Source organism: Pelophylax lessonae, assembly GCF_965119305.1.
Source record: "Pelophylax lessonae genome assembly, chromosome: 1".
Classification (NCBI taxonomy): domain Eukaryota; kingdom Metazoa; phylum Chordata; class Amphibia; order Anura; family Ranidae; genus Pelophylax; species Pelophylax lessonae.
The window spans coordinates 859,248,091-859,271,355 of NC_138768.1; the positions used below are offsets into that span (position 1 = coordinate 859,248,091).

General features: G+C 47.2%; 2 protein-coding genes across 2 annotated transcripts in view; one reads left to right on the forward strand and one right to left on the reverse strand.

Annotated features, from left to right (window-relative positions):
* Positions 1-84: 84 nt before the first annotated feature.
* On the reverse strand, positions 85-13,597 carry PRADC1 (protease associated domain containing 1). Its single transcript, XM_082253889.1, has 5 exons — positions 13,495-13,597; positions 11,644-11,744; positions 9,169-9,278; positions 596-763; positions 85-421 (listed from the first exon to the last, which is right to left on the reverse strand). Exons 1-5 carry the CDS (start codon positions 13,553-13,555, stop codon positions 301-303), a joined length of 561 nt encoding a protein of 186 aa, XP_082110015.1. The 5' UTR covers positions 13,556-13,597; the 3' UTR covers positions 85-300.
* A 569-nt stretch (positions 13,598-14,166) lies between these two features.
* Positions 14,167-23,265, forward strand: part of CCT7 (chaperonin containing TCP1 subunit 7) — a 40,330-nt gene continuing 31,231 nt past the window's right edge. Inside the window, exon 1 of the mRNA XM_082243858.1 lies at positions 14,167-14,270. Within this exon, the coding sequence (XP_082099984.1) occupies positions 14,265-14,270 (6 nt within the window). The 5' untranslated portion in view covers positions 14,167-14,264. The remainder of the gene's footprint in view (positions 14,271-23,265) is intronic.

Sequence of the window (23,265 nt, forward strand, 5' to 3'; positions counted from 1 at the left end):
CTCATTTCGTTGTAATTTACGATGCTTTCAGGCACTGGAAGGAAAGGAGGTTTAGGCAGCTTAGAGGGAACAGAAGGGGAGGCTTTCAGCTCTTTCATGGTCCAGTGGGCAGGTAGGTAACCGAGGAAGCTGTAGTGCAGTCAAGGTAAGTACCAACAGTGTAGTTAAGGGTTGGGCTGGACGTTCCACTTTTTAGGTTACACAATATGCTGTATTTATAAAAATGACATTGTCTGCCCTCTACTGGTCAGATGTAGAACAGCAGCACATCACCGATTGTCTGTAGGAGGGGAGGGCGCTCTACCAAAAGGTCCATGGGGGCTGTTTGAGCTCGAAGGTCTGGATACTGCTAACATTGACCGGGATGGAAATTATGGCCCAGGGGAGTCCGTGTTGCTCTAAGGAGCGTTGAATCATGTATCTGATAAAGAGAAACACATACCGTAAAGCCATAGAGAAAATGGTAATAGCCCTTAACCCCTTACCGCCCCTTTAAGGGCTTCCCAATCATGTAATCACTGCGGTTGGCTGTCAGTAATCACGTGACGGGGGAGCCTGTAAACAGTGATTTGGCACATTGGAGTATCATACACACCCGTCTCTGCCGAGTAAGAACAATGCCGGGATATCTGCTGTCCTCCCCGAGTTATCCTGGACCATCTCCACGTAGATGCTGTCATTGTCTGATGCGTTGTCAGCGATGATCACCGCTATGCCGCCATTTTCCTGGATCACCCGCGTCTTGGACAGGAAAGAGCAGCCACTGTTAAGGACAACAAAGAAAAAAAGTCAGGAGCCATTCACACGCTAAAAGTGTCATCCCACCCAAAACGGATACATTGCTTAATGAACACCCGGGGATACCTTTCATCGGCTTTGAGAAATACAACGGGCAAAATAAGTATTGAACACGTCACCATTTTTTCTGGGTAAATGTATTTCTAAAGGTTGGCAACAACCCATGCAATCCATACAAAGAAATCAAAATAAATAAGTTCAGTAATGAAGTTATGTGTAATAAAATGGAATGACAAGGAAATGATCAGTCTATAATTTCAATGGTAGGTATAATGGACCTCGTACTCAAGAAGAGTATGTCCGCCATATAAGCTTCCCTTGCCTGATACCAGCACAATCCAAGATCCCCTAGCCCACCCAGTCACTTGTCGAGACATCAGTGTAGGGTGGTATGAAGCATAAGACTGTTTATTGAAACACAGGCACAAAGAGATATACACTCTGGGACAATCTTCCCCTCCCGTTTAGTAGTTAATCCACATTCATATACATTGCATAATAGGTTGATCTCAATGCAGACAGAAAAAAAAAATAGAACAATGGGATACAGGTACTTAACAATACCAAACCCCACCCCACCCCAAACTAGTCCTGATCTATAACACCCCTACAATATGCTTTCAACCCAAACCACACATATAGAACCCAAGATAACCAAGGTAAAACAAAATGCTGGGTCCGGGGTAGTCGTACAGTGAGTCTGATTAGTGTAGACTCAACTGGGGTTCTTGGTCACCCTGCACCCCTAATAGACACAGGGTGACTTAGGAGGGGCCGGGGAAGCTGGACAAGGAGTTTCCCGACCTCTCTAAGGTAATCTGGGTTCCACAAGCCCCCCGCCCAAAATGACTCCCATCACAGTAGGTTTAACAGTGAGAGACGAGACAACAACAAAAATATCAAGAAAAACACATTAAAAGTTATAAACCGATTTGCATTTTAATGAGTGAAATTCATATTTGATCCCCTACCAATCAGCAAGATTTCTGGCTCCCAAGTGTCTTCTATACAAGTAATGAGCTGAGATTAGGAGCACTCTTAAAGGGAGTGCTCCTAATCTCAGCTTGTTACCTGTATAAAAGACACCTGTCCACAGAAGCAATCAATCAGATTCCAATCTCTCCACCATGGTCAAGACCAAAGAGCTGTCCAAGGATGTCAGGGACAAGTAGTAGACCCACACAAGGCTGGAATTGGCTAAAAGGCCATCGCCAAGCAGCTTGGTGAGAGGGTGACAACAGTTGGGTGCAATTTTTCGCAAATGGAAGAAACACAAAATAACTGTCCATCTCCCTCCGGTTTGGGGCTCCGTGCAAGATCTCACCTTGTGGATTTTCAATGATCATGAGAACAGTGAGGAATCAGGCCAGAACTACACGGGAGAATCTCGTCAATGATCTCAAGGCAGCTGGGACCATTGTCACCAAGAAAACAATTGGTAACACACTACGCCGTGAAGGACTGAAACCCTGCAGGGACCGTAAGGTCCCCCTGCTCAAGAAAGCACATGTACAGGCCCGTCGGAAGTTTGCTAATGAACATCTGAATGATTCAGAGAACTGGGTGAAAGTGTTGTGGTCAGAGGAGACCAAAATCAAGCTCTTTGACATCAACTCAACTTGCCGTGTTTGGAGGAGGAGGAGGAAAGCTGCCTATGACCCCAAGAACACCATCCCCACCATCAAACATGGAGGTGGAAACAAAAAAAAAAAAAATCCCATGTACATAGGTATCACAGCCTTTGCCCAATACTTTGTTGAAGCACCTTTGGCACCAAAACAGCCTCAGGTCTTTTTGAGTATGATGCTACAGGTTTGGCACACCTATTTTGGGCAGTTTCTTCCATTCCTATTTGCAGGACCTCTAAAGCTCCATCAGGTTGGATGGGGAGCATCAGTGCACAGCTATTTTCAGATCTCTACAGAGATATTCAATTGGTCAAGTCTGGGCTCTGGCTGAGCCACTCTAGGACATTCACAGAGTTGTCCCATAGCCACTCCTTTGTTATCTTGGCTGTGTGCTTAGGGTCGTAATCCTGTTGGAAGATTAACCGTTGTCCCAGTCGGAGGTCCAGAGCAGGTTTTCATCAAGGATGTCTCTGTACATTACTGCATTCATACTTCCCTTGACCCTGACTAGTCTCCCAGTTCCTGCCATTAAAAACATCCCCACAGCATGATGCTGCCACCACCATGCTTCACTGTAGGGATGGTATTGGCCAGGTGATGAGTGGTGCCTGAATTCCTCCAGACATGACGTTTACCATTCAGGCCAAAAAGTTCAATCTTTGTTTCATCAGACCAGAGAATTTTGTTTCTCATGGTCTGAGAGTCCTTCAGGTGCCTTTTGGCAAACTCTAGGAGGCTGTCATGTGCCTTTTACTGAGGAGTGACTTCTGTGTGGCCACTCTACAATACAGGACTGATTGGTGGAGTGCTGCAGAGATGATTGCTCTTCTGGAAGGTTCCCCTCTCTCCACAGAGAAATGCTGGAGCTCTGTCAGAGTGACCATCGGGTTCTTGGTCACCTCCCTGACTTAGGCCCTTCTCCCCCGTTCACTCAGTTGGGCCGGGCAGCCCCCTCTAGGAAGAGTCCTGGTGGATCCAAACTTCTTCCATTTATGGATGATGGAAGCCACTGTGCTCACTGGGACCTTCAATGCCACTGAAATGTTTCTGTACCCTTCCCCAGATCTGTGCCTCCATACAATCCTGTCTCGGAGGTCTAAAGACAATTCCTTGGACTTCATGGCTTGGTTTGTGCTCTGACATGCACTGCTAACTGTGGGACCTTATAAAGACAGGTGTGTGCCTTTCCAAATCATGTCCAATCTACTGAATTTACCACAGGTGGACTCCAATCAAGTTGTAGAAACCTCTCAAGGATGATCAGTGGAAACAGGATGCACCTGAGCTCAATTTTGAGTGGCATGGCAAAGGCTGTGATACTTATGTACATGGGGTGTCATTTTTTTTTTATTTTTAATAAATTTGCAAAGATTTCAAACAAACTTCTTTTATGTTGTTATGGGGGATTGTTTGTAGAGTTTTTAGGAAAATAATGAATTTGATCCATTTTGGAATGAGGCTGCAACATAACAAAATGTGGAAAAAAGTGAAGCGCTGTGAATACTTTTGAATGCACTGTAAATGTGATATACAGTGCCTGAAAGTATTCATACCCCTTGAAATTTTCCACATTTTTTCATGTTACAGCCAACAATGTATATGTATTTTACTGGGATTTTATGTGATAGACCGACACAAAGTGGCACATAATTGTGAAGTGGAAGGAAAATGATAAATGGTTTTCAACATTTTAAAAAAATCTGTGAAAAGTGTGGCTGCATTTATATTCACCCCCCTAAGTCAATACTTTGTAGAACCGCCTTTCCCTGCAATTAAAGCTGCAAGTATTTTTGGGGATGTCTCTACCAGCTTTGCACATCTAGAGAGCGACATTTTTGCCCATTCTTCTTTGCAAAATATCTCAAGCTCTGTCAGATTGGATGAAGAGCGTCTGTGAACAGCAATTTTCAAGTCTTGCCACAGATTCTCAGTTGGGTTTAGGTCTGGACTGTGACTGGGCCATTCTAACACATGAATATGCTTTGATGTAAACCATTCCATTGTAGATCTGGCTGGATGTTTAGCCACTTCCGGACTGTTCACCGTGTATTTACGTCACTACTTTGACATTAAATATCGGGGTTATGGCAGCAAAGAAGCTTCCATAACCCCAGTATTTATATACCAAGCCGGCGATCCTCCGACATAAAAGTGGTCCCAGCGGTGGATTCAATCACTTTTATGGGTGGTGGTAGAGGTGCCACACCCCTCCCAACGCTTCCCGGAGCCGTCTGTAGCGGGGAAAATTTTCAGGTCCTTCCAGGTCGCAGGCAGGAAGTCGAGTGAGGGCAAGATGGCCCCCGACTCCACTATGCCCTTGAAGGACCAGAGCGATGTCATACGTCGCTTCTGCCCAACGGCCTTAAAGGGCCCATTTTTTTATTTTTGCTTTGAAGGGTAGATGTGAGGTGTGAGGTCTTTTTGACCCCAGATCTCACAATAAAGAGGTCCTGTCATGCTTATTTCTATTAAAAGGGATGGTTACATTCCTTGTAATAGGAATAAAAGTGATTAAAAAAAAAATATTATATATATATATATATATATATATATATATATATATATATATATATATATATATATATATATATATATAATATTTACTCAGCGTAACATTATCTTTCATATTATAGAAAAAAACTGAGCTAACTTTATTTTTGAATTTAACCACTTGCTGTCTGCTCACTCGAGCACTACTGCGGCAAAGTGGTTCGTTATCGTCTGGCGACGTAGACCTACGTCGCCAGACACTCCCCTTTCTCTGCGGCGCGCGCGCGCCGCCGGAGGCTCACTCCCGCTAATTTCAGTCACAGCGGGAGTCGGGCCAGGGGAGGAGCGGCGGCGATCGCCGCTGCTCTTCCCCGATCATCGGGGAATCGAGTGTGGAGATCCGCCCGCTTGTGTAAACAGAGCGGGCGAATCTCCTAAGTGACAGGGAGTGACAGATTGCAGGGTTCAGCATAGCTGAACATGCGATCTGTCCCTGTGTCACTCAGTCCCCTCCCCCCACACATGTTAGTAAGCACCAGGCATACATTAACCCCTCCCTCTCCAATAAAATTAACCCCTTCCCTGCCAGTGTCATTTTTACAGTAACAATGCATATTTTTAGCACTGTTTACTGTAGAAATGTCACTGGTACCCCCAAAAGTGTCAAAAATGTCAGTCAAGGGTCCGATCTGTCTGCCGCAATGTTGCAGTCCCGCAAAAAAAAAAAAAAAAAAAAAAACGCAGATCGCCGCCATTACTCGTTAAAAAAAAAAAACACCAAAGATGACAGAACTCTTTCCCTTAGTTAGTAAACGCAATAACTTTTGCGCAAACCAATCAAAATACGCTTATTGTGATTTTTTTTACCAAACATAGGTAGCAGAAAACAAATTGGCCAAGAATTTAAAAAAATTTTTTTTTTTACATTTTTTGGGGGGAATTTCATATAAAAAAAATGTGAAAAATATTGTTATTTTTTCAAAATTTACGCTCTTTTTTGTTTATAGCGCAAAAAGTAAAAATCACACAGGTGATCAAATACCACCAAAAAAAAGCTGTGTTTGTGGGAAAAAAAGGACGTAAATTTTATTTGGGTATTGCGTCGCACGACCGCGCAATTGTCAGTTAAAGTCGCACAGTGACGAATCGCAAAAAGTGGCCTGGACGTAAGACAGCAAAATCCTCCGGTGGTAAAGTGGTTAAAAAACAAAAAAAAAAAAAAAAAGTGTATTTTTTCCAAAAAAACTGCATTTGTAGGACCACTGCGCAAATACGGTGTGACAAAGTATTGCAACGATCTCTAGTGTTTTCCGCCACACACAGTGTTTTGCTTTTAGGCCAAAAAGTTAAATTTTGGTCTCATCTGAGCAGAGCCCCTTCTTCCACATGTTTGCTGTGTCCCCCCACATGGCTTCTCCCAAACTGCAAACGGGACTTCTTATGGCTTTCTTTTACCAATGGCTTTCTTCTTGTCACTCTTCCATAAAGGGCAGATTTGTGGAGCACACGACTAATAGTTGTCCTGTGGACAGATTCTCCCACCTGAGCTGTGGATCTCTGCAGCTTCTCCAGAGTTCCCATGGGCCTCTTGGCTGCTTCTCTGATGAATGCTCTCCTTGCCCGGCCGGTCAGTTTAGGTGGACGGCCATGTCTTGGTAGGTTTGCAGTTGTGCCATACTCTTTCCATTTTCCGATGATGGACTGAACAGCGCTCAGTGAGATGTTCAAAGCTTGGGATATTTTTTTATAACCTAACCCTGCTTTACACTTCACAACTTTAATCCCTGACCTGTCCGGTGTGTTCCTTGTCCTTCATCATGCTGTTCGTTTCCTAAGGTTCTCTAACAAACCTCTGAGGGCTTCACGGAACAGCTGTATTTGAGATTACATTACACACAGGTGGACTCTTTTTACTAGTTAGGCGACTTTTGAAGGCAATTGGTTCCACTAGATATTAGTTAGGGGTATCAGAGTAAAGGGGGGGTGTGAATACAAATGCCCCCCACACTTTTCACATTTGTAAAAAAGTTTGAAAACTATTTATCATTTTCCCTCCACTTCACAATCATGTGCCACTTTGTGTTGGTCTATCACAGTGATGGCGAACCTTGGCACCCCAGAAGTTTTGGAACTATATTTCCTATGATGCTCAACTACACTGCAGAGTGCATGAGCATCATTAAAAATGTAGTTCCAAAATATCTGGGGTGCCAAGGTTCTCCATCACTGGTCTATCACATAAAATCCATTTACGTTTTTGGCTGTAACATGACAAAATGTGGAAAATTTCTAGGGGTGTGAATACTTTTTCAAGGCACTGAACTTTCCTATCTATTTACGAATTCTAGCAGCATAAGGATTAAAAATAATAAATGTTGATTAGGAGAGCGAAGTTCCGCTTTAACCACTTTAAGACCGGAAGGATTTGCCCCCCTTCCTGACCAGGCCCTATTTTGCGATTCGGCACTGCGTTACTTTAACGGACAATTGCGCGGTCGTGCGACGCTGTACCTAAATAAAATATACGTCCTTTTTTTTACCACAAATAGAGCTTTCTTTTGGCGGTATCACCTGTGCGATTTTTATTTTTTTGTGCTATAAACAAAAAAAGAGCGACAATTTTGAAAAAAAAAAAAAAAATAATAATAATATTTTTCACATTCTGCTATATGACCTTCCCAAAAAAAAAAAAAAAAAAAAAATTTAAAAATCTAAAATGTTTAAAACATTTTAGGCCAATTTGTTTTCTGCTATATATTTTTGGTAAAAAAAAAAAAAAAAAATTCCAATAAGCATATTTTGATTAGTTTGCACAAAGTCTACTAACTACGGAAAAGATTTATGTCATTTTTATTGTTTTTTTTTTTTTTTTTACTAGTAATGGCGGCGATCTGCGATTTTTAGTGGGACTTCGACATTGCGGCGGACAGATCGGACCCCTAACTGACATTTCTGACACTTTTGGGGGGGGACCAGTGACATTCCTACAGTAATCAGTGCTAAAAAATATGCACTGTTACTGTAATAATGACACTGGCAGGGAAGGGGTTAACCCTGTGGGTGATCAATGGGTTAAATGTGAGCCTAGGGGAGTGATTCTAACTGTGGGGGGGGGGCGTGGCTTGTGAAATGACCATAGAGACCTGTGACCCTATATAGAAGGATCACAGGAGCTCTGTGATCATTTCAGGGAGAAGAACGGTCAGCTATGTTTACAACAGCCGACCGTTCTTCTCTCGGAGCGATCGCGGGTGTCAGGTGGCAATCAGAGCCGCCTCACCCGTGCATCGGCTTCCCTGCTGCCGAGCGGGAGCCGGGGCACGCTCGCCCCCTAGATTTGTGCGCGCGACCTACGTAGACTTACGTCGGTTTGCGCAGTAGAGCCACCCTGCCGCAGTAAATCTGCGGCAGGTGGTAAGGAAGCAGTTAACAATGCTGCTGTCCAAAAGTGCCCTAAAAAGGAAAAAAAAAAAAATCCTAAAGACCCTAAAGAAAAAAAACAAATGCAGCCACCACATCTGATTGGGAGATGCAATATATGATATTTATGGTTTTGGGTTGAATACGGCTTTAAGGGTGATTAAATTCCTCTTTAAATACAGGATGGCATACAAACGCTTTTGCCCCTGGAGGTCAATGATGCCCAGAGCATCAGTAGGAGGTGACTACCTTATCAACAGCTCTATGACTAACTTACATGGCTAAATCGAGACATAGGAGGCGTTTATTTTAATAGTCAGCCAATTAAATAAGATCATTGCGGTTATTATTTTTCATTATTAAAAGTTCGCAAACAAGACCTCAGAAAAAGTTCTGTGACCTCCAACGAAAAAAAAAATTATTTACGAAGTTTATTGCATCGCCAACCGCCCCAATGGGCTCCTGTGACGTCATAATGACTGCGATCAGCCATCAGCGTATGAATGATGACGCCGAGGCGCTGTGTCACGCCTGACATTTGTCTAGCAGATTGTGGTCACTGTTGTCTCCATGGGAGAAGCGAAGGGTTAAACGCCTCGTCTCTGCCATCTAATTTTGTAATCGGAGATTTTACATTCGCCGCAATCATTCTGTTTCCATGGATACAGGAAACGGGTAAAAATAAAAAAAAAAGGATGTCAGGGTAACGCGCCGTTTAATATGTCAAACGTTTCCATTTAACCTTCTAAAAAGGTCTGCCGGTCATCGGAGCTTAGACGCGACCCGGGAGAAATGGATTTGACAAGTTGAACTGTTGGTGTCGGAGACTCACCCTCTCTCCACCAGAGCAATCTGTCCCTGGATGAACACCCCGTTATGGAGCTCTCCGCACGCCTCCGGAGGATCCGCTGGGACCAAGTGGATCTGGTCATACCGCTGACTCTATGGGAAGAGATAGAAGTCAATGCGTGACCTACTGTCATCACATACCCACCTATTCCCGCTTATCTAATAAGACAACAAAAAAAGCAACAATGTAACAAGATGATATACAAAACATGATCAATAAAGGAATTGCTTATTCACTAAAGAGACTGGTGACATCACTGAGAATGCAGCCTATCCATTCACTAGAGACCAGTGACATCACTGAGAATGCAGCCTATCCATTCACTAGAGACCGGTGACATCACTGAGAATGCAGCCTATCCATTCACTAGAGACCGGTGACATCACTGAGGATGCAGCCTATCCATTCACTAGAGACCGGTGACATCACAGAGAATGCAGCCTATACAATCACTAGAGACCGGTGACATCACTGAGAATGCAGCCTATCCAATCACTAGAGAGCGGTGACATCACTGAGAACGCAGCCTATCCATTCACTAGAGAGCGGTGACATCACTGAGAATGCAGCCTATCCATTCACTAGAGAGCGGTGACATCACTGAGAATGCAGCCTATCCAATCACTAGAGAGCGGTGACATCACTGAGAATGCAGCCTATCCCTTCACTAGAGACCGGTGACATCACTGAGAATGCAGCCTATCCATTCACTAGAGAGCGGTGACATCACTGAGAATGCAGCCTATCCATTCACTAGAGACCGGTGACATCACTGAGAATGCAGCCTATCCATTCACTAGAGACCGGCGACATCACTGAGAATGCAGCCTATCCATTCACTAGAGACCGGTGACATCACTGAGAATGCAGCCTATCAATTCACTAGAGACCGGTGACATCACTGAGAATGCAGCCTATCCATTCACTAGAGACCAGTGACATCACTGAGAATGCAGCCTATCCATTCACTAGAGACCGGTGACATCACTGAGAATGCAGCCTATCCATTCAATAGAGACCGGTGACATCACTGAGAATGCAGCCTATCCATTCAATAGAGACAGATGACATCACTGAGAATGCAGCCTATCCAATCACTAGAGAGCAGTGACATCACTGAGAACGCAGCCTATCCATTCACTAGAGAGCGGTGACATCACTGAGAATGCAGCCTATCCAATCACTAGAGAGCGGTGACATCACTGAGAACGCAGCCTATTCATTCACTAGAGACCGGTGACATCACTGAGAATACAGCCTATCCAATCACTAGAGACCAGTGACATCACTGAGAATGCAGCCTATCCATTCACTAGAGACCGGTGACATCACTGAGAATGCAGCCTATCCATTCAATAGAGACCGGTGACATCACTGAGAATGCAGCCTATCCATTCAATAGAGACCGGTGACATCACTGAGAATGCAGCCTATCCATTCAATAGAGACCGGTGACATCACTGAGAATGCAGCCTATCCATTCAATAGAGACCGATGACATCACTGAGAACACAGCCTATCCAATCACTAGAGACCGATGACATCACTGAGAACACAGCCTATCCATTCACTAGAGACAGATGACATTACCAGAGACCTTCAAAATGTAGCATTTATTTTTACGAAATGTGGCACTAAAAAGTGTGGCAATATGGCACTAATTTTGGCCAAATGTGGCATTTATTTTTCAACTTACCACCCCCCTTCCCATAGTAAAAGGGATATTAAATCGTGCAACTTGAATCATTAACTACTTTATTACTATTTACAAGTATTTACAACAATTTTAGTTTTAATTATAGTATAATTTTACGTGAGCGACAATGCTCTCCATAGAAAAATGAAGGCGACAGTCACTGAGGATGTACTTTAATTTTGAAAAAGTCCTCTCTCCCATCTAAGGATTAAGAACCATTAGCTCAAGCTCATCACAGGTCAACGTGGGTCATTGTAGGGTATTGGGTCCTGTTAGTAGTTAGCTCCAGGTAGTAACTGGAATGGGACCCAATACCCTACAATGACCCACGTTGACCTGTGAGGAGCTTGAGCTAATGGCTCTTAATCCTTAGATGGGAATCCCTCACGTCACTTGGGGAATCCTGAGCACCTTGGGATCCTGCCCTGCAACGGCGGATCTTACCTGGTTTTATGGGTTTTAGCAGAACCCCTTAGAATATTTCTATTTTTTTCTCGAAACTTTGCCCAAGTAAGGCAAAATATGGCACAAAATGTGGCATTTTCCCGAAAATTGGCAAAATATGGAATTTCACAGAAAAATGGGCAAAATGTGGCATTTTAGTATGGCGCCATGGCAATATGGTATTTGAAGGTCTCTGGACATCACTGAGAATGCAGCCTATGGGCCCAAGCACTGACAAAATGTACTTTGGATGGTGGAATTCCTGATTTGTGAGGCCAAAAGATACATAAATTCTGTGTGCAAAAGCCACAACTTACAAACACTCCTCCGAAGTCCTTGGCCGGTGTGGCGGTGAATATGTACCGGATGTCCCCTGGACTCAGCACCTGGAAGTACAGATATTCCTGCAAACGGACACCTGTGGATAGACGAGGCTTCTGTCAGCAATTAGGTAGTGGTACAGGGGACATAGATTGGGGTCATAAATACAATCATACAGGGTCAGACAGCACCCCATGATCCCCAGCTGTTACCCCAATCATACAGGGTCAGGCAGGACCCTATGGTCCCATGCTGTTAACCCAATCATGCAGGGTCAGGCAGCACCCTATGGTCCCCAGCTGTTACCCCAATCATGCAGGGTCAGGCAGGACCCTATGGTCCCATGCTGTTAACCCAATCATGCAGGGTCAGGCAGCACCCTATGGTCCCCAGCTGTTACCCCAATCATACAGGGTCAGACAGCACCCCATGATCCCCAACTGTTACCCCAATCATACAGGGTCAGACAGCACCCCATGATCCCCAACTATTACCCCAATCATACAGGGTCAAGCAGCACCCCATGATCCTCAACTATTACCCCAATCATGCAGGGTCAGGCAGGACCCTATGGTCCCCAGCTGTTACCCCAATCATGCAGGGTCAGGCAGCACCCCATGATCCCCAGCTGTTACCCCAATCACACAGGGTCAGGCAGCACCCCATGATCCCCAACTATTACCCCAATCATACAGGGTCAGGCAGCACCCCATGGTCCCCAGCTGTTCCCCCAATCATACAGGGTCAGGCAGCACCCCATGGTCCCCAGCTGTTCCCCCAATCATACAGGGTCAGACAGCACCCCATGGTCCCCAGCTGTTCCCCCAATCATACAGGGTCAGACAGCACCCCATGGTCCCCAGCTGTTATCCCAATCATGCAGGGTCAGGCAGGACCCTATGGTCCCATGCTGTTAACCCAATCATGCAGGGTCAGGCAGCACCCTATGGTCCCCAGCTGTTACCCCAATCATGCAGGGTCAGGAAGCACCCCATGATCCCCAGCTGTTACCCCAATCATACAGGGTCAGACAGCACCCCATGATCCCCAACTATTACCCCAATCATACAGGGTCAAGCAGCACCCCATGATCCTCAACTATTACCCCAATCATGCAGGGTCAGGCAGGACCCTATGGTCCCCAGCTGTTACCCCAATCATGCAGGGTCAGGCAGCACCCCATGATCCCCAGCTGTTACCCCAATCACACAGGGTCAGGCAGCACCCCATGATCCCCAACTATTACCCCAATCATACAGGGTCAGGCAGCACCCCATGGTCCCCAGCTGTTCCCCCAATCATACAGGGTCAGGCAGCACCCCATGGTCCCCAGCTGTTCCCCCAATCATACAGGGTCAGACAGCACCCCATGGTCCCCAGCTGTTCCCCCAATCATACAGGGTCAGACAGCACCCCATGGTCCCCAGCTGTTATCCCAATCATGCAGGGTCAGGCAGGACCCTATGGTCCCCAGCTGTTACCCCAATCATGCAGGGTCAGGAAGCACCCCATGATCCCCAGCTGTTACCCCAATCATACAGGGTCAGACAGCACCCCATGGTCCCATGCTGTTAACCCAATCATGCAGGGTCAGGCAGCACCCTATGGTCCCCAGCTGTTACCCCAATCATGCAGGGTCAGGAAGCACCCCATGATCCCCAGCTGTTACCCCAATCATACAGGGTCAGGCAGCACCCCATGGTCCCCAGCTGTTACCCCAATCATACAGGGTCAGGCAGCACTCCAGTTGCTCCCACCACACAGTAGTAGAGACAATAGGAGAAGCAGCATGGTCAGCCAGCTGTCACCCCCCAGCACACAGGGTCAGACATCCATGTTATACTAACCATTGGCCAGCAGGGGGAGTGAGAGGAGCAGTAGCAGGCTGAGGGTCAGGAGGTCCCCCATGTCTCCTTTCCCTGCTCTACAGGAGATCACAGAGAGGAAGGACACGCCCACACCTTCTACTAGACTAGAACGCGGCCCTGATTGGAGCATTCAAATGTCATTCAGGGAATGCCGTAATCTTCCTAATAGAGGGGAAAAAAGGTCCTATTCCTAATATAAGATCATTCTGTATTATTACTAATAGATGGTAATACCGTATTGTTCCTTATAAAAGGCAATGACCGTATTATTCCTAATAGACGTAATCCTCCTAATGGACGGTAGTGACAGTTATTCTATAAAGAACAATGAATAAGTACACAGTAATGGATGAATGATTTGTTAGTTCCGGTTTGAACACAAAAGGAAGAGGTCTGGCAGTTTGGGTGTACCAAGATGGCGCTCAGTGGCCTCAAGTTAGGTATTAGCTAAAAAAGGAAGGAAGGTCAGGGGAGCAATCAGTGAGAGGGAGGCGTGGAACGCAGGCGGTAGTCTCTATGGTAACTGTCACGCTCGCTGGTATGAGCTCAGACCAATGACAAGCCAGCGAAATGCTAGTCAGCCAATCAGACGGCGTGTTCCGGGGAAGAGGCGTGACCCGCAGGCTACGGTCTCCATAGTGACAGCGCGAACAGCCCCACCCACCGTGAGTAGACGGTTAGAAGGTTCTCGAGTCCCGTTGCATTGTGGGAAGTGTAGAGACAGCCGGGTTCCTGAACACAGTGACAAGATGATGGTGAGTGACCCAATCCGGAGCCATCCTCCCCGGGTATAGCGGGGAGCGGGGCCAGGCGCTGCTCCGTACATCATCCGAGGACCCGGGGTGCCGCCTACACCGATATCACCCCGCCGGGGTCCCCCGGAGACCGAGGAGAGGGCCAGGGTCACGTGGACAGCGTGCCTGAAAGGGGAAATGGGCGAGACCATTGTGTGTAGATGGGGGAGCACTGTGACTTCTGTCCTAGGTGGGGGAGACCATTGTATGTAGATATGGGGGGGAGCACTGTGCTGCCTGCAGGGGATGGGGGGATCGCTCTATCCTGGTCTGGGGGAGCACTGTGCTGCCTGCAGGGGATGGGACGGACTGCTCTATCCTGGTCTGGGGGAGCACTGTGCTGCCTGCAGAGGATGGGACGGACTGCTCTATCCTGGTCTGGGGGAGCACTGTGCTGCCTGCAGGTGATGGGGCGGACCGCTCTATCCTGGTCTGGGGGAGCACTGTGCTCCCTGCAGGGGATGGGATGGACCGCTCTATCCTGGTCTGGGGGAGCACTGTGCTGCCTGCAGGGGATGGGGCGGACCGCTCTATCCTGGTCTGGGGGAGCACTGTGCTGCCTGCAGGTGATGGGGCGGACCGCTCTATCCTGGTCTGGGGGAGCACTGTGCTCCCTGCAGGGGATGGGATGGACCGCTCTATCCTGGTCTGGGGGAGCACTGTGCTGCCTGCAGGGGATGGGACGGACCGCTCTATCCTGGTCTGGGGGAGCACTGTGCTCCCTGCAGGGGATGGGATGGACCGCTCTATCCTGGTCTGGGGGAGCACTGTGCTGCCTGCAGGGGATGGGATGGACCGCTCTATCCTGGTCTGGGGGAGCACTGTGCTGCCTGCAGGGGATGGGGCGGACCGCTCTATCCTGGTCTGGGGGAGCACTGTGCTGCCTGCAGGTGATGGGGCGGACCGCTCTATCCTGGTCTGGGGGAGCACTGTGCTCCCTGCAGGGGATGGGATGGACCGCTCTATCCTGGTCTGGGGGAGCACTGTGCTGCCTGCAGGGGATGGGGCGGACCGCTCTATCCTGGTCTGGGGGAGCACTGTGCTGCCTGCAGGTGATGGGGCGGACCGCTCTATCCTGGTCTGGGGGAGCACTGTGCTCCCTGCAGGGGATGGGATGGACCGCTCTATCCTGGTCTGGGGGAGCACTGTGCTGCCTGCAGGGGATGGGACGGACCGCTCTATCCTGGTCTGGGGGAGCACTGTGCTCCCTGCAGGGGATGGGATGGACCGCTCTATCCTGGTCTGGGGGAGCACTGTGCTGCCTGCAGGGGATGGGACGGACCGCTCTATCCTGGTCTGGGGGAGCACTGTGCTGCCTGCAGGGGATGGGATGGACCGCTCTATCCTGGTCTGGGGGAGCACTGTGCTGCCTGCAGGGGATGGGGCGGACCGCTCTATCCTGGTCTGGGGGGAGCACTGTGCTGCCTGCAGGTGATGGGGCGGACCGCTCTATCCTGGTCTGGGGGAGCACTGTGCTGCCTGCAGGGGATGGGATGGACCGCTCTATCCTGGTCTGGGGGAGCACTGTGCTGCCTGCAGGGGATGGGATGGACCGCTCTATCCTGGTCTGGGGGAGCACTGTGCTGCCTGCAAGGGATGGGATGGACCGCTCTATCCTGGTCTGGGGGAGCACTGTGCTGCCTGCAAGGGATGGGATGGACCGCTCTATCCTGGTCTGGGGGAGCACTGTGCTGCCTACAGATGATAGGAGGGACCATTCTATCCTGACCTGAGGGGAGCATTATGTTGCCTGCAGGTGTCAGGACAGACCATTCTATTCTGATCTGGGGGAGCACTGTGCTGCCTGTAGGTGATGGGATGGACTATCTGTATCCTAGTTTGGGAGGGGTGCACTGTTCTGCTCCCATATTCAGGAAGGATCCGGCACTCAGAGCTCTGGCTCATAAAAATATGGAATCCCTGGTGATCTTGTAGGTGCCATCAAATAAGTTGTCCTGAGTTGAGTATTCATGGCCCCCGGTGGAGTCATGGTATGGTCCATCCTGAGTTGAGTATTCATGGCCCCCGGTGGAGTCATGGTATGGTCCATCCTGAGTTGAGTATTCATGGCCCCCGGTGGAGTCATGGTATGGTCCATCCTGAGTTGAGTATTCTCTTGTATGTTCCTGTTAGATCTGCCAGGAATTGGTTCTCATTCTCTTCTCCCCGGCTCTGGGGCTCATGTGATGGCTGGCAGAGTGATCCCAGAGTGCAGACCTTCTCCCCTCCCCCATACATGGTATAGATATGACATGGGCACATAAACCGTTCTTCTCCATGAGTCATTCTGTGCCGCTGCCTACACTTTGTTTATATTTCCAACCCATGGTTGCAGGAAGTAAAGTCGCTCCATCTATGGCCTTGCCTTAGGAAAGTCTTCACTACTTCCCTACCCATGTGACCTTTTACCTTTTCTCTTTCCTTCATTGATGGGCACAGCTCCTGATATTCTTAACCGTTGGGTTATACTGCCCCCTACAGAAGAGGAACACTAGGGAGAAAAAAAATCAGGCTATGCCTATGGGCAGTCCCGGGGGGTATACTCATTCCCTCTGCTATAGGCACTTAGTTATTTCTGCCTAGTCATGAGTAAGGACCTCGTTCCTTACTGGATCTATGGTCCTGGCAAATTTTTTTCCTTTTAGATAGAATTTTTTTTTCTCGTGGAGATTGGTGTCTCCTTCCCATCTACAACCTCATTGCCATTATCGGTGATGTGGGAGATGTTATAACTGCAATTAAAACACTTTTAGTCTTAGGGTGAGTAGGTGTCAGCCTTTGGCCCTTTCTCACGGGCTTTCCGATCCGGTCTGTGTGTCAGTTTTTCAGGCGGATCTGATTGGACGCTCTATGCACCTCCTATAGGGCAGCGGATGTCAATGGTGACATCTCCGCTGACACCTGCTGCTATCCGGATGTCAGCAGAGACATCTCCACTGACACCTGCTGCTATCCGGATGTCAGCAGAGACATCTCCACTGACACCTGCTGCTATCCGGATGTCAGCAGAGACATCTCCACTGACACCCACTGCTATCCGGATGTCAGCAGAGACATCTCCACTGACACCCGCTGCTATCCGGATGTCAGCAGAGACATGTCCACTGACACCCACTGCTATCGGATCCGATCCTGTCCGTGAAATCCAGACAGATGGTAACACCCTATTTTCTATCTGTCTGGAGGATCGGATGAAAACGGACAGGCGATCTGTTTTTAGCCGATCTCCCTATAGAGGAGAGCGGGGCTCTGACAGATCCATCTCTGCACAGTGAGCAGAGACAGAGCTGTCATCCGCCTGCTCAGCGTGGATCGGCCGATCGATTCCCCCCGCTAAACAAAACGGAGTCCGCTTGGCGGAAAGCCCATGTGAAAGGATCCTTTCTCTACCTTTTTTAACACAGAGGAACCCTTTGAAATACATTTCCAGACACAGAGAACCCCCTACTAAATGACGATCTACAACTTATGATACATTAGTGTGATGGTCAGTGGGAAGAATACTCCTTAAGCCCAGTACACACGAGTCGAAATTCGCCTGGGAATTTTCGTCCAACGACCGATCCGCCGATTTTCGGCTTGTTAGTATGATGCTTCCAACAACTGACTCCGATTTTTTTCGGCCGAAAAAATTCTGGTGTGCAAATTTTTGTCCTCCGTCAAAACACGACCGATTTTCGTGCAGTCAGTACAGATTTCAACAGGGAAAAATCTGATGAGCAAGACTGGGCATGCTCAGAGAAGAAAGAACACAAAGAAAGCAAACCAACACATGACATCACTTCTGAAGTAGAATTCTGTCGTGCGGGAAAATTTGTGTGCAGTCTGGGCACTTAAGCCCCGGAAGATTTTACCCCCTTCCTGACCAGGGCCTATTTTGCGATTCGGCACTGCGTGACTTTAACGGACAATTGCGCGGTCGTGCGACGCTGTACCTAAACTAATTTGACGTCCTTTTTTTCCCACAAACAGAGCTTTCTTTTGGTGGTATTTGATCACCTGTGCGATTTTTTTTTTTTTTTTTTTTTTTTTTTTTTTTTTTTTTTTTTTTATCACGCGCTATAAACAAAAAAAGAGTGTCAATTTTGCAAAAATAACAACAATATTTTTCACATTTTTTTTATATGAAATTCCCCAAAGAAAAATTTTAAAAATCAAAATTTTTTAACATTTTCGTCCAATTTGTTTTATGCTCATTTTCAGTCAATTTGTTCTATGCTACATATTTTTGGTAAAAAAAAAATCGCAAAAAGCGTATTTTGATTGGTTTGCGCAAAAGTTATCGCGTTTACTAACAAAGGGAAAGATTTTTGTCATTTTTGTTGTTTTTTTTTTTTTTTAACGCGTAATGGCGGCGATCTGCAATTTTTTTTGCGGTACTGCGACATTGCGGCGGACAGATCGGACCCTTGACTGACATTTTTGACCTTTTTTTGGTTACCAGTGACATTACTACAATAATCAGTGCTATACATATGCACTGTTACTGTAAAAATTAAACTGGCAGTGAAGGGGTTAACTTTTTTGAGAGGGAGGGGTTATGTGTGTCCCTAGGGGCGTGATTCTAACTGTGATTGGCTGTGGCTTGAGGTGTAGGAACAGTGATCAACGGTCCTACATAGCAGAACCGTATGATCACCATTTCTACACAGGGGAGAATGACAGGCAGCTTGTTTACATTAGCCACCTGCCTTTCTCCCTCTGCATCCGACGATCGCGAGTGACCGGCGGACATTGGGTCCGCCGGTCACACGCGTGGGGGGGGGGTCCGTGACTGCACGGGAGCGCGTCTCCGGCGGGGTGCGCTCGCTCCCTAGACCCTCACAGGCTAGCGACGTAGTATTACGTCTATTAAAAAAGAATAGCGCGCAAATGCAAAAGAAATAACTACCAAATCTGAAGACAATTCATAAATAAAAATGGGGGTTTGGTCCCACCATATGTCCATATCGTGCTCAAGCCCACTACTGCGTCAAAGTACCCCATTATCAGTGGGTCCTACACTATCCATGAAAAAGAAATGAGTAGTATTACGTCGCTTTGCCTGTGAGGGGCTGACCGCCGCAGTAAATAGTCGTGCGGCGGTCGGCAAGCGGTTAAGCCTCGTACACGCGCAACGAATTTCCGCCGACCGGTCTTCCGTCTTTTGTCCAGAGTGGTGTTTTGTTGGTTGGAATGTGCTCTAGACTGCACACAAATTTTCCCGTACGACAAAATTCTACTTCAGAAGTGATGTCATGTGTTGGATTGCTTTTTATGTGTTTTTTCATCTCTGAGCATGCCTAGTCTTGCTCATAAGATTTTTCCCCATCGAAATTTGTACTAATGAGACGAAAATCGGACATTGTGTTGACGGGAGGACAAAAATTTTATAGCCTGCACACCAGATTATTTTCGGCCGAAAAGTCGGAGTCGGTTGTCGGAAGCATCATACTAACAAGCCGAAAATCTGCAGATCGGTCGTCGGACGAAAATTCCCGGCCGAATTTCTTCTCGTGTGTACGGGGCATTAGACTTGTGATCATTGGGAGGAATTGGGAAGAATTCCCCCCTTACAGATAGCTAAGAAGATCAATGGTGTCAGTGGGAACTTATCTGAGTGTCAGAAATTGCTTAAGGAACCCCAAGCAACCTGGAGAAACCATAGAGTTCCTTGGAACCCTGCTTGAGGAACCCTAGAGTAGAGCATTCAATGTACACTGTTGGTGCTCCTTTGTGTGGATATAATGTTGGGGTATGTTCATGACACTCATAAGAAGTTGTTTGAAAAAGTCATGAAACAAATTCAACATTACAGAAGCAGTTCTGTGTAATGTGACCAACTATTACTAGATATACCATGACCGTGGTACATGAGAACCTTCAGATCTAGTCTCCAAGATGAGAATTCCTCTGACTTTGGGGAGACTTCCTCTCTCACCTTTTTGTGTTTTCTCTTGAACTTATCCCATTTAAAATGTAACGTCACTTTTGAAGGGGGGGAAAGATAGCAAATAAAAAAAATTATATATATATATATATATATATAATATATACAATATCTCACAAAAGTAAGTACACCCCTCACATTTCTGTTAATATTTGATTCTATCTTTTCATGTGACAACACTGAAGAAATGACACTTTGCTACAATGTAAAGTAGTGAGTGTACAGCTTGTATAACAGTGTAAATTTGCTGTCCCCTCAAAATAACTCAACACACAGCCATTAATGTCTAAACCACTGGCAACAAAAGTGAGTACACCCCTAGATTAAAATTAACAAATTGGGTTCAAAGTGTCAATATTTTGTGTGGCCACCATTATTTTCCAGCGCTGCCTTAACCCTCTTGGGCATGGAGTTCACCAGAGCTTCACAGGTTGCACTGGAGTCCTCTTCCACTCCCCCATGGCGACATCATGGATCTGGTGGATGTTAGAGACCTTGCGCTCCTCCACCTTCCATTTGAGGATGCCCCACAGATGCTCAATAGGGTTTAGGTCTGGAGACATGCTTGGCCAGTCCATCACCTTTACCCTCAGCTTCTTTAGCAAGGCAGTGGTCATCTTGGAGGTGTGTTTGGGGTTGTTATGTTGGAATATTGCCCTGTGGCCCAGTCTCTGAAGGGAGGGGATGATGCTCTGCTTCAGTATGTCACAGTACATGTTGGCATTCATGGTTCCCTCAATGAACTGTAGCTTCCCAGTGCTGGCAGCACTCATGCAGCCCCAGACCATGACACTCCCACCACCATGCTTGACTGTAGGTAAGACACACTTGTCTTTGTAAACTATAAAATATAATGAAGGTGTTAAACCCCTAAATTTTAAAGAAACAACATATACTGCTGCCCCTTTAAATGAGAATGAACATGTGCATAAATGAAATATTTAGTAGTGAAAGAAGGCGCTGTATATATTTGTGTATGTTCTGGGATTCACCACCAATCTATATATGGATATGTGCAGCAATGTGCCAAATCTGCAACCTACACATACCTATATGAGATGGTTTGCTGTGTACTCAATGAAATCTGAGTGTCTTTAGCAATCTGTGAAACCTGAATAATAAATATATATATATCCAGCAATAAATTATAAATAAAACCATCTAGTTAATAAAGTCCAAATAAAGTGAATACAATTCATGTGCATACTAAAACGTTTCCCAATATAGATACAAAAAAGTGCATACAAGATCAGTCCAATTCAGAGAACATGACAGAAGTCCAATAGTGTGGAGAAGATGAGAGGCTGTCAGAACACCGGCACATTTGTGAATGGGAAATAGATAATCTATATGCTCACCAAAAAGATTCAGGCTCGGTTCACACTGATGCGATGCGGGAAGGCTGCGAATTCGCAGCCTGTTCCCGCATCGCACACGCACCCCCGGCAGTTCACACTGCCATATGCGATCCGCTGGGGGTGTCAATGTAATCTTAACGACACCCCCAGTTTGATCGCAGTGCGATCGTGCAGTTCGCACAGGATCGGATCGCACAAGTGTGAACCGCTGTGCGATCCGATCCTGATGCGGCAGCAAAAATGCCTCCTGTGCGTGTTTGCTGCGGGTGCGATGCGAATTTAGCCATACAAACTGTATGGCTAAACTCGCACCGCACAGCTGATCGCATGTCATGTCGGAGCAGTGCGCTCCGACATGACATGCGAACCCCGCACACGCAGTAGTGTGAATCGGGGCTCAGGCCACCAGGACCTATATCACTCATACAATGGATGGATGCTCCGTCCACACTTGCACCTTCTTATCTTCCCTGCAGTTCGATTGCTTATATATGAGGAACACAGAAATTGTAGAATAGTGTAATTCCTTGTTTTTATTCTCTCATGAATCAATAAATAATTGTGCTTACATCAATGAGTGCCTATCACGACACTGGTGAGAACCACCACAATAGATATAGGAACAGTCTCCCCCCTACGTTCCTCAGCTGACTTGTCACTTTGCCAAAAAGCTTTGCTGTGATTGCGGCCGGCGTGTGTCCCACAGGAGCCGGATGTGACGTCACAGGATAGACACGGAAGTGTCAGCCTACAGACCACAATGCATTTCTCAGATTTGCGTCTTCAGGAGGTCTCTGAGGATTCGTGTCTTGTGGAGTGCAAAGACAAGTGTGTCTTGCCTACAGTCAAGCATGGTGGTGGGAGTGTCATGGTCTGGGGCTGCATGAGTGCTGCCGGCACTGGGGAGCTACAGTTCATTGAGGGAACCATGAATGCCAACATGTACTGTGACATACTGAAGCAGAGCATGATCCCCTCCCTTCAGAGACTGGGCCACAGAGCAGTATTCCAACATAACGACCCCAAACACACCTTCAAGATGACCACTGCCTTGCTAAAAGAAGCTGAGGGTAAAGGTGATGGACTGGACAAGCATGTCTCCAGACCTAAACCCTATTGAGCATCTGAGGGGCATCCTCAAATGTAAGGTGGAGGAGCGCAACGTCTCTAACATCCACCAGCTCCATGATGTCGTCATGGAGGAGTGGAAGAGGACAACCTGTGAAGCTCTGGTGAACTCCATGCCCAAGAGGGTTAAGACAGTGCTGGAAAATAATGGTGGCCAGAATCCTGGGGAGAACAGATATAGTGAATGCAGGCTCCTGGGGAGAGCAGATATAGTGACTGCAGCCTCCTGGGGAGGCCAGATATAGTGACTGCAGGCTCCTGAAATACTCAGACCAACCCTTCTGGCACCAACAACCTAACCACGTTCAAAGTGGATGTAAACCCCATTCATGAAATCTGACCTGGGCACGTATATCTGTTTTTACATGGAGACCGGCGCATGTGCACTTGCAGCAGGGATACCGGGTTTCACGGGGACACATCTTCATGCTACACCGGGTCTTCTCTTCGGCGGCGGGGCAGCGGTGGAGGTAGGATGCCCAGGTCTCCTGGTGGGACGGGAGACCCGGGCGAGCCGTGGAAGGCGGTGGGAATGGGGGGG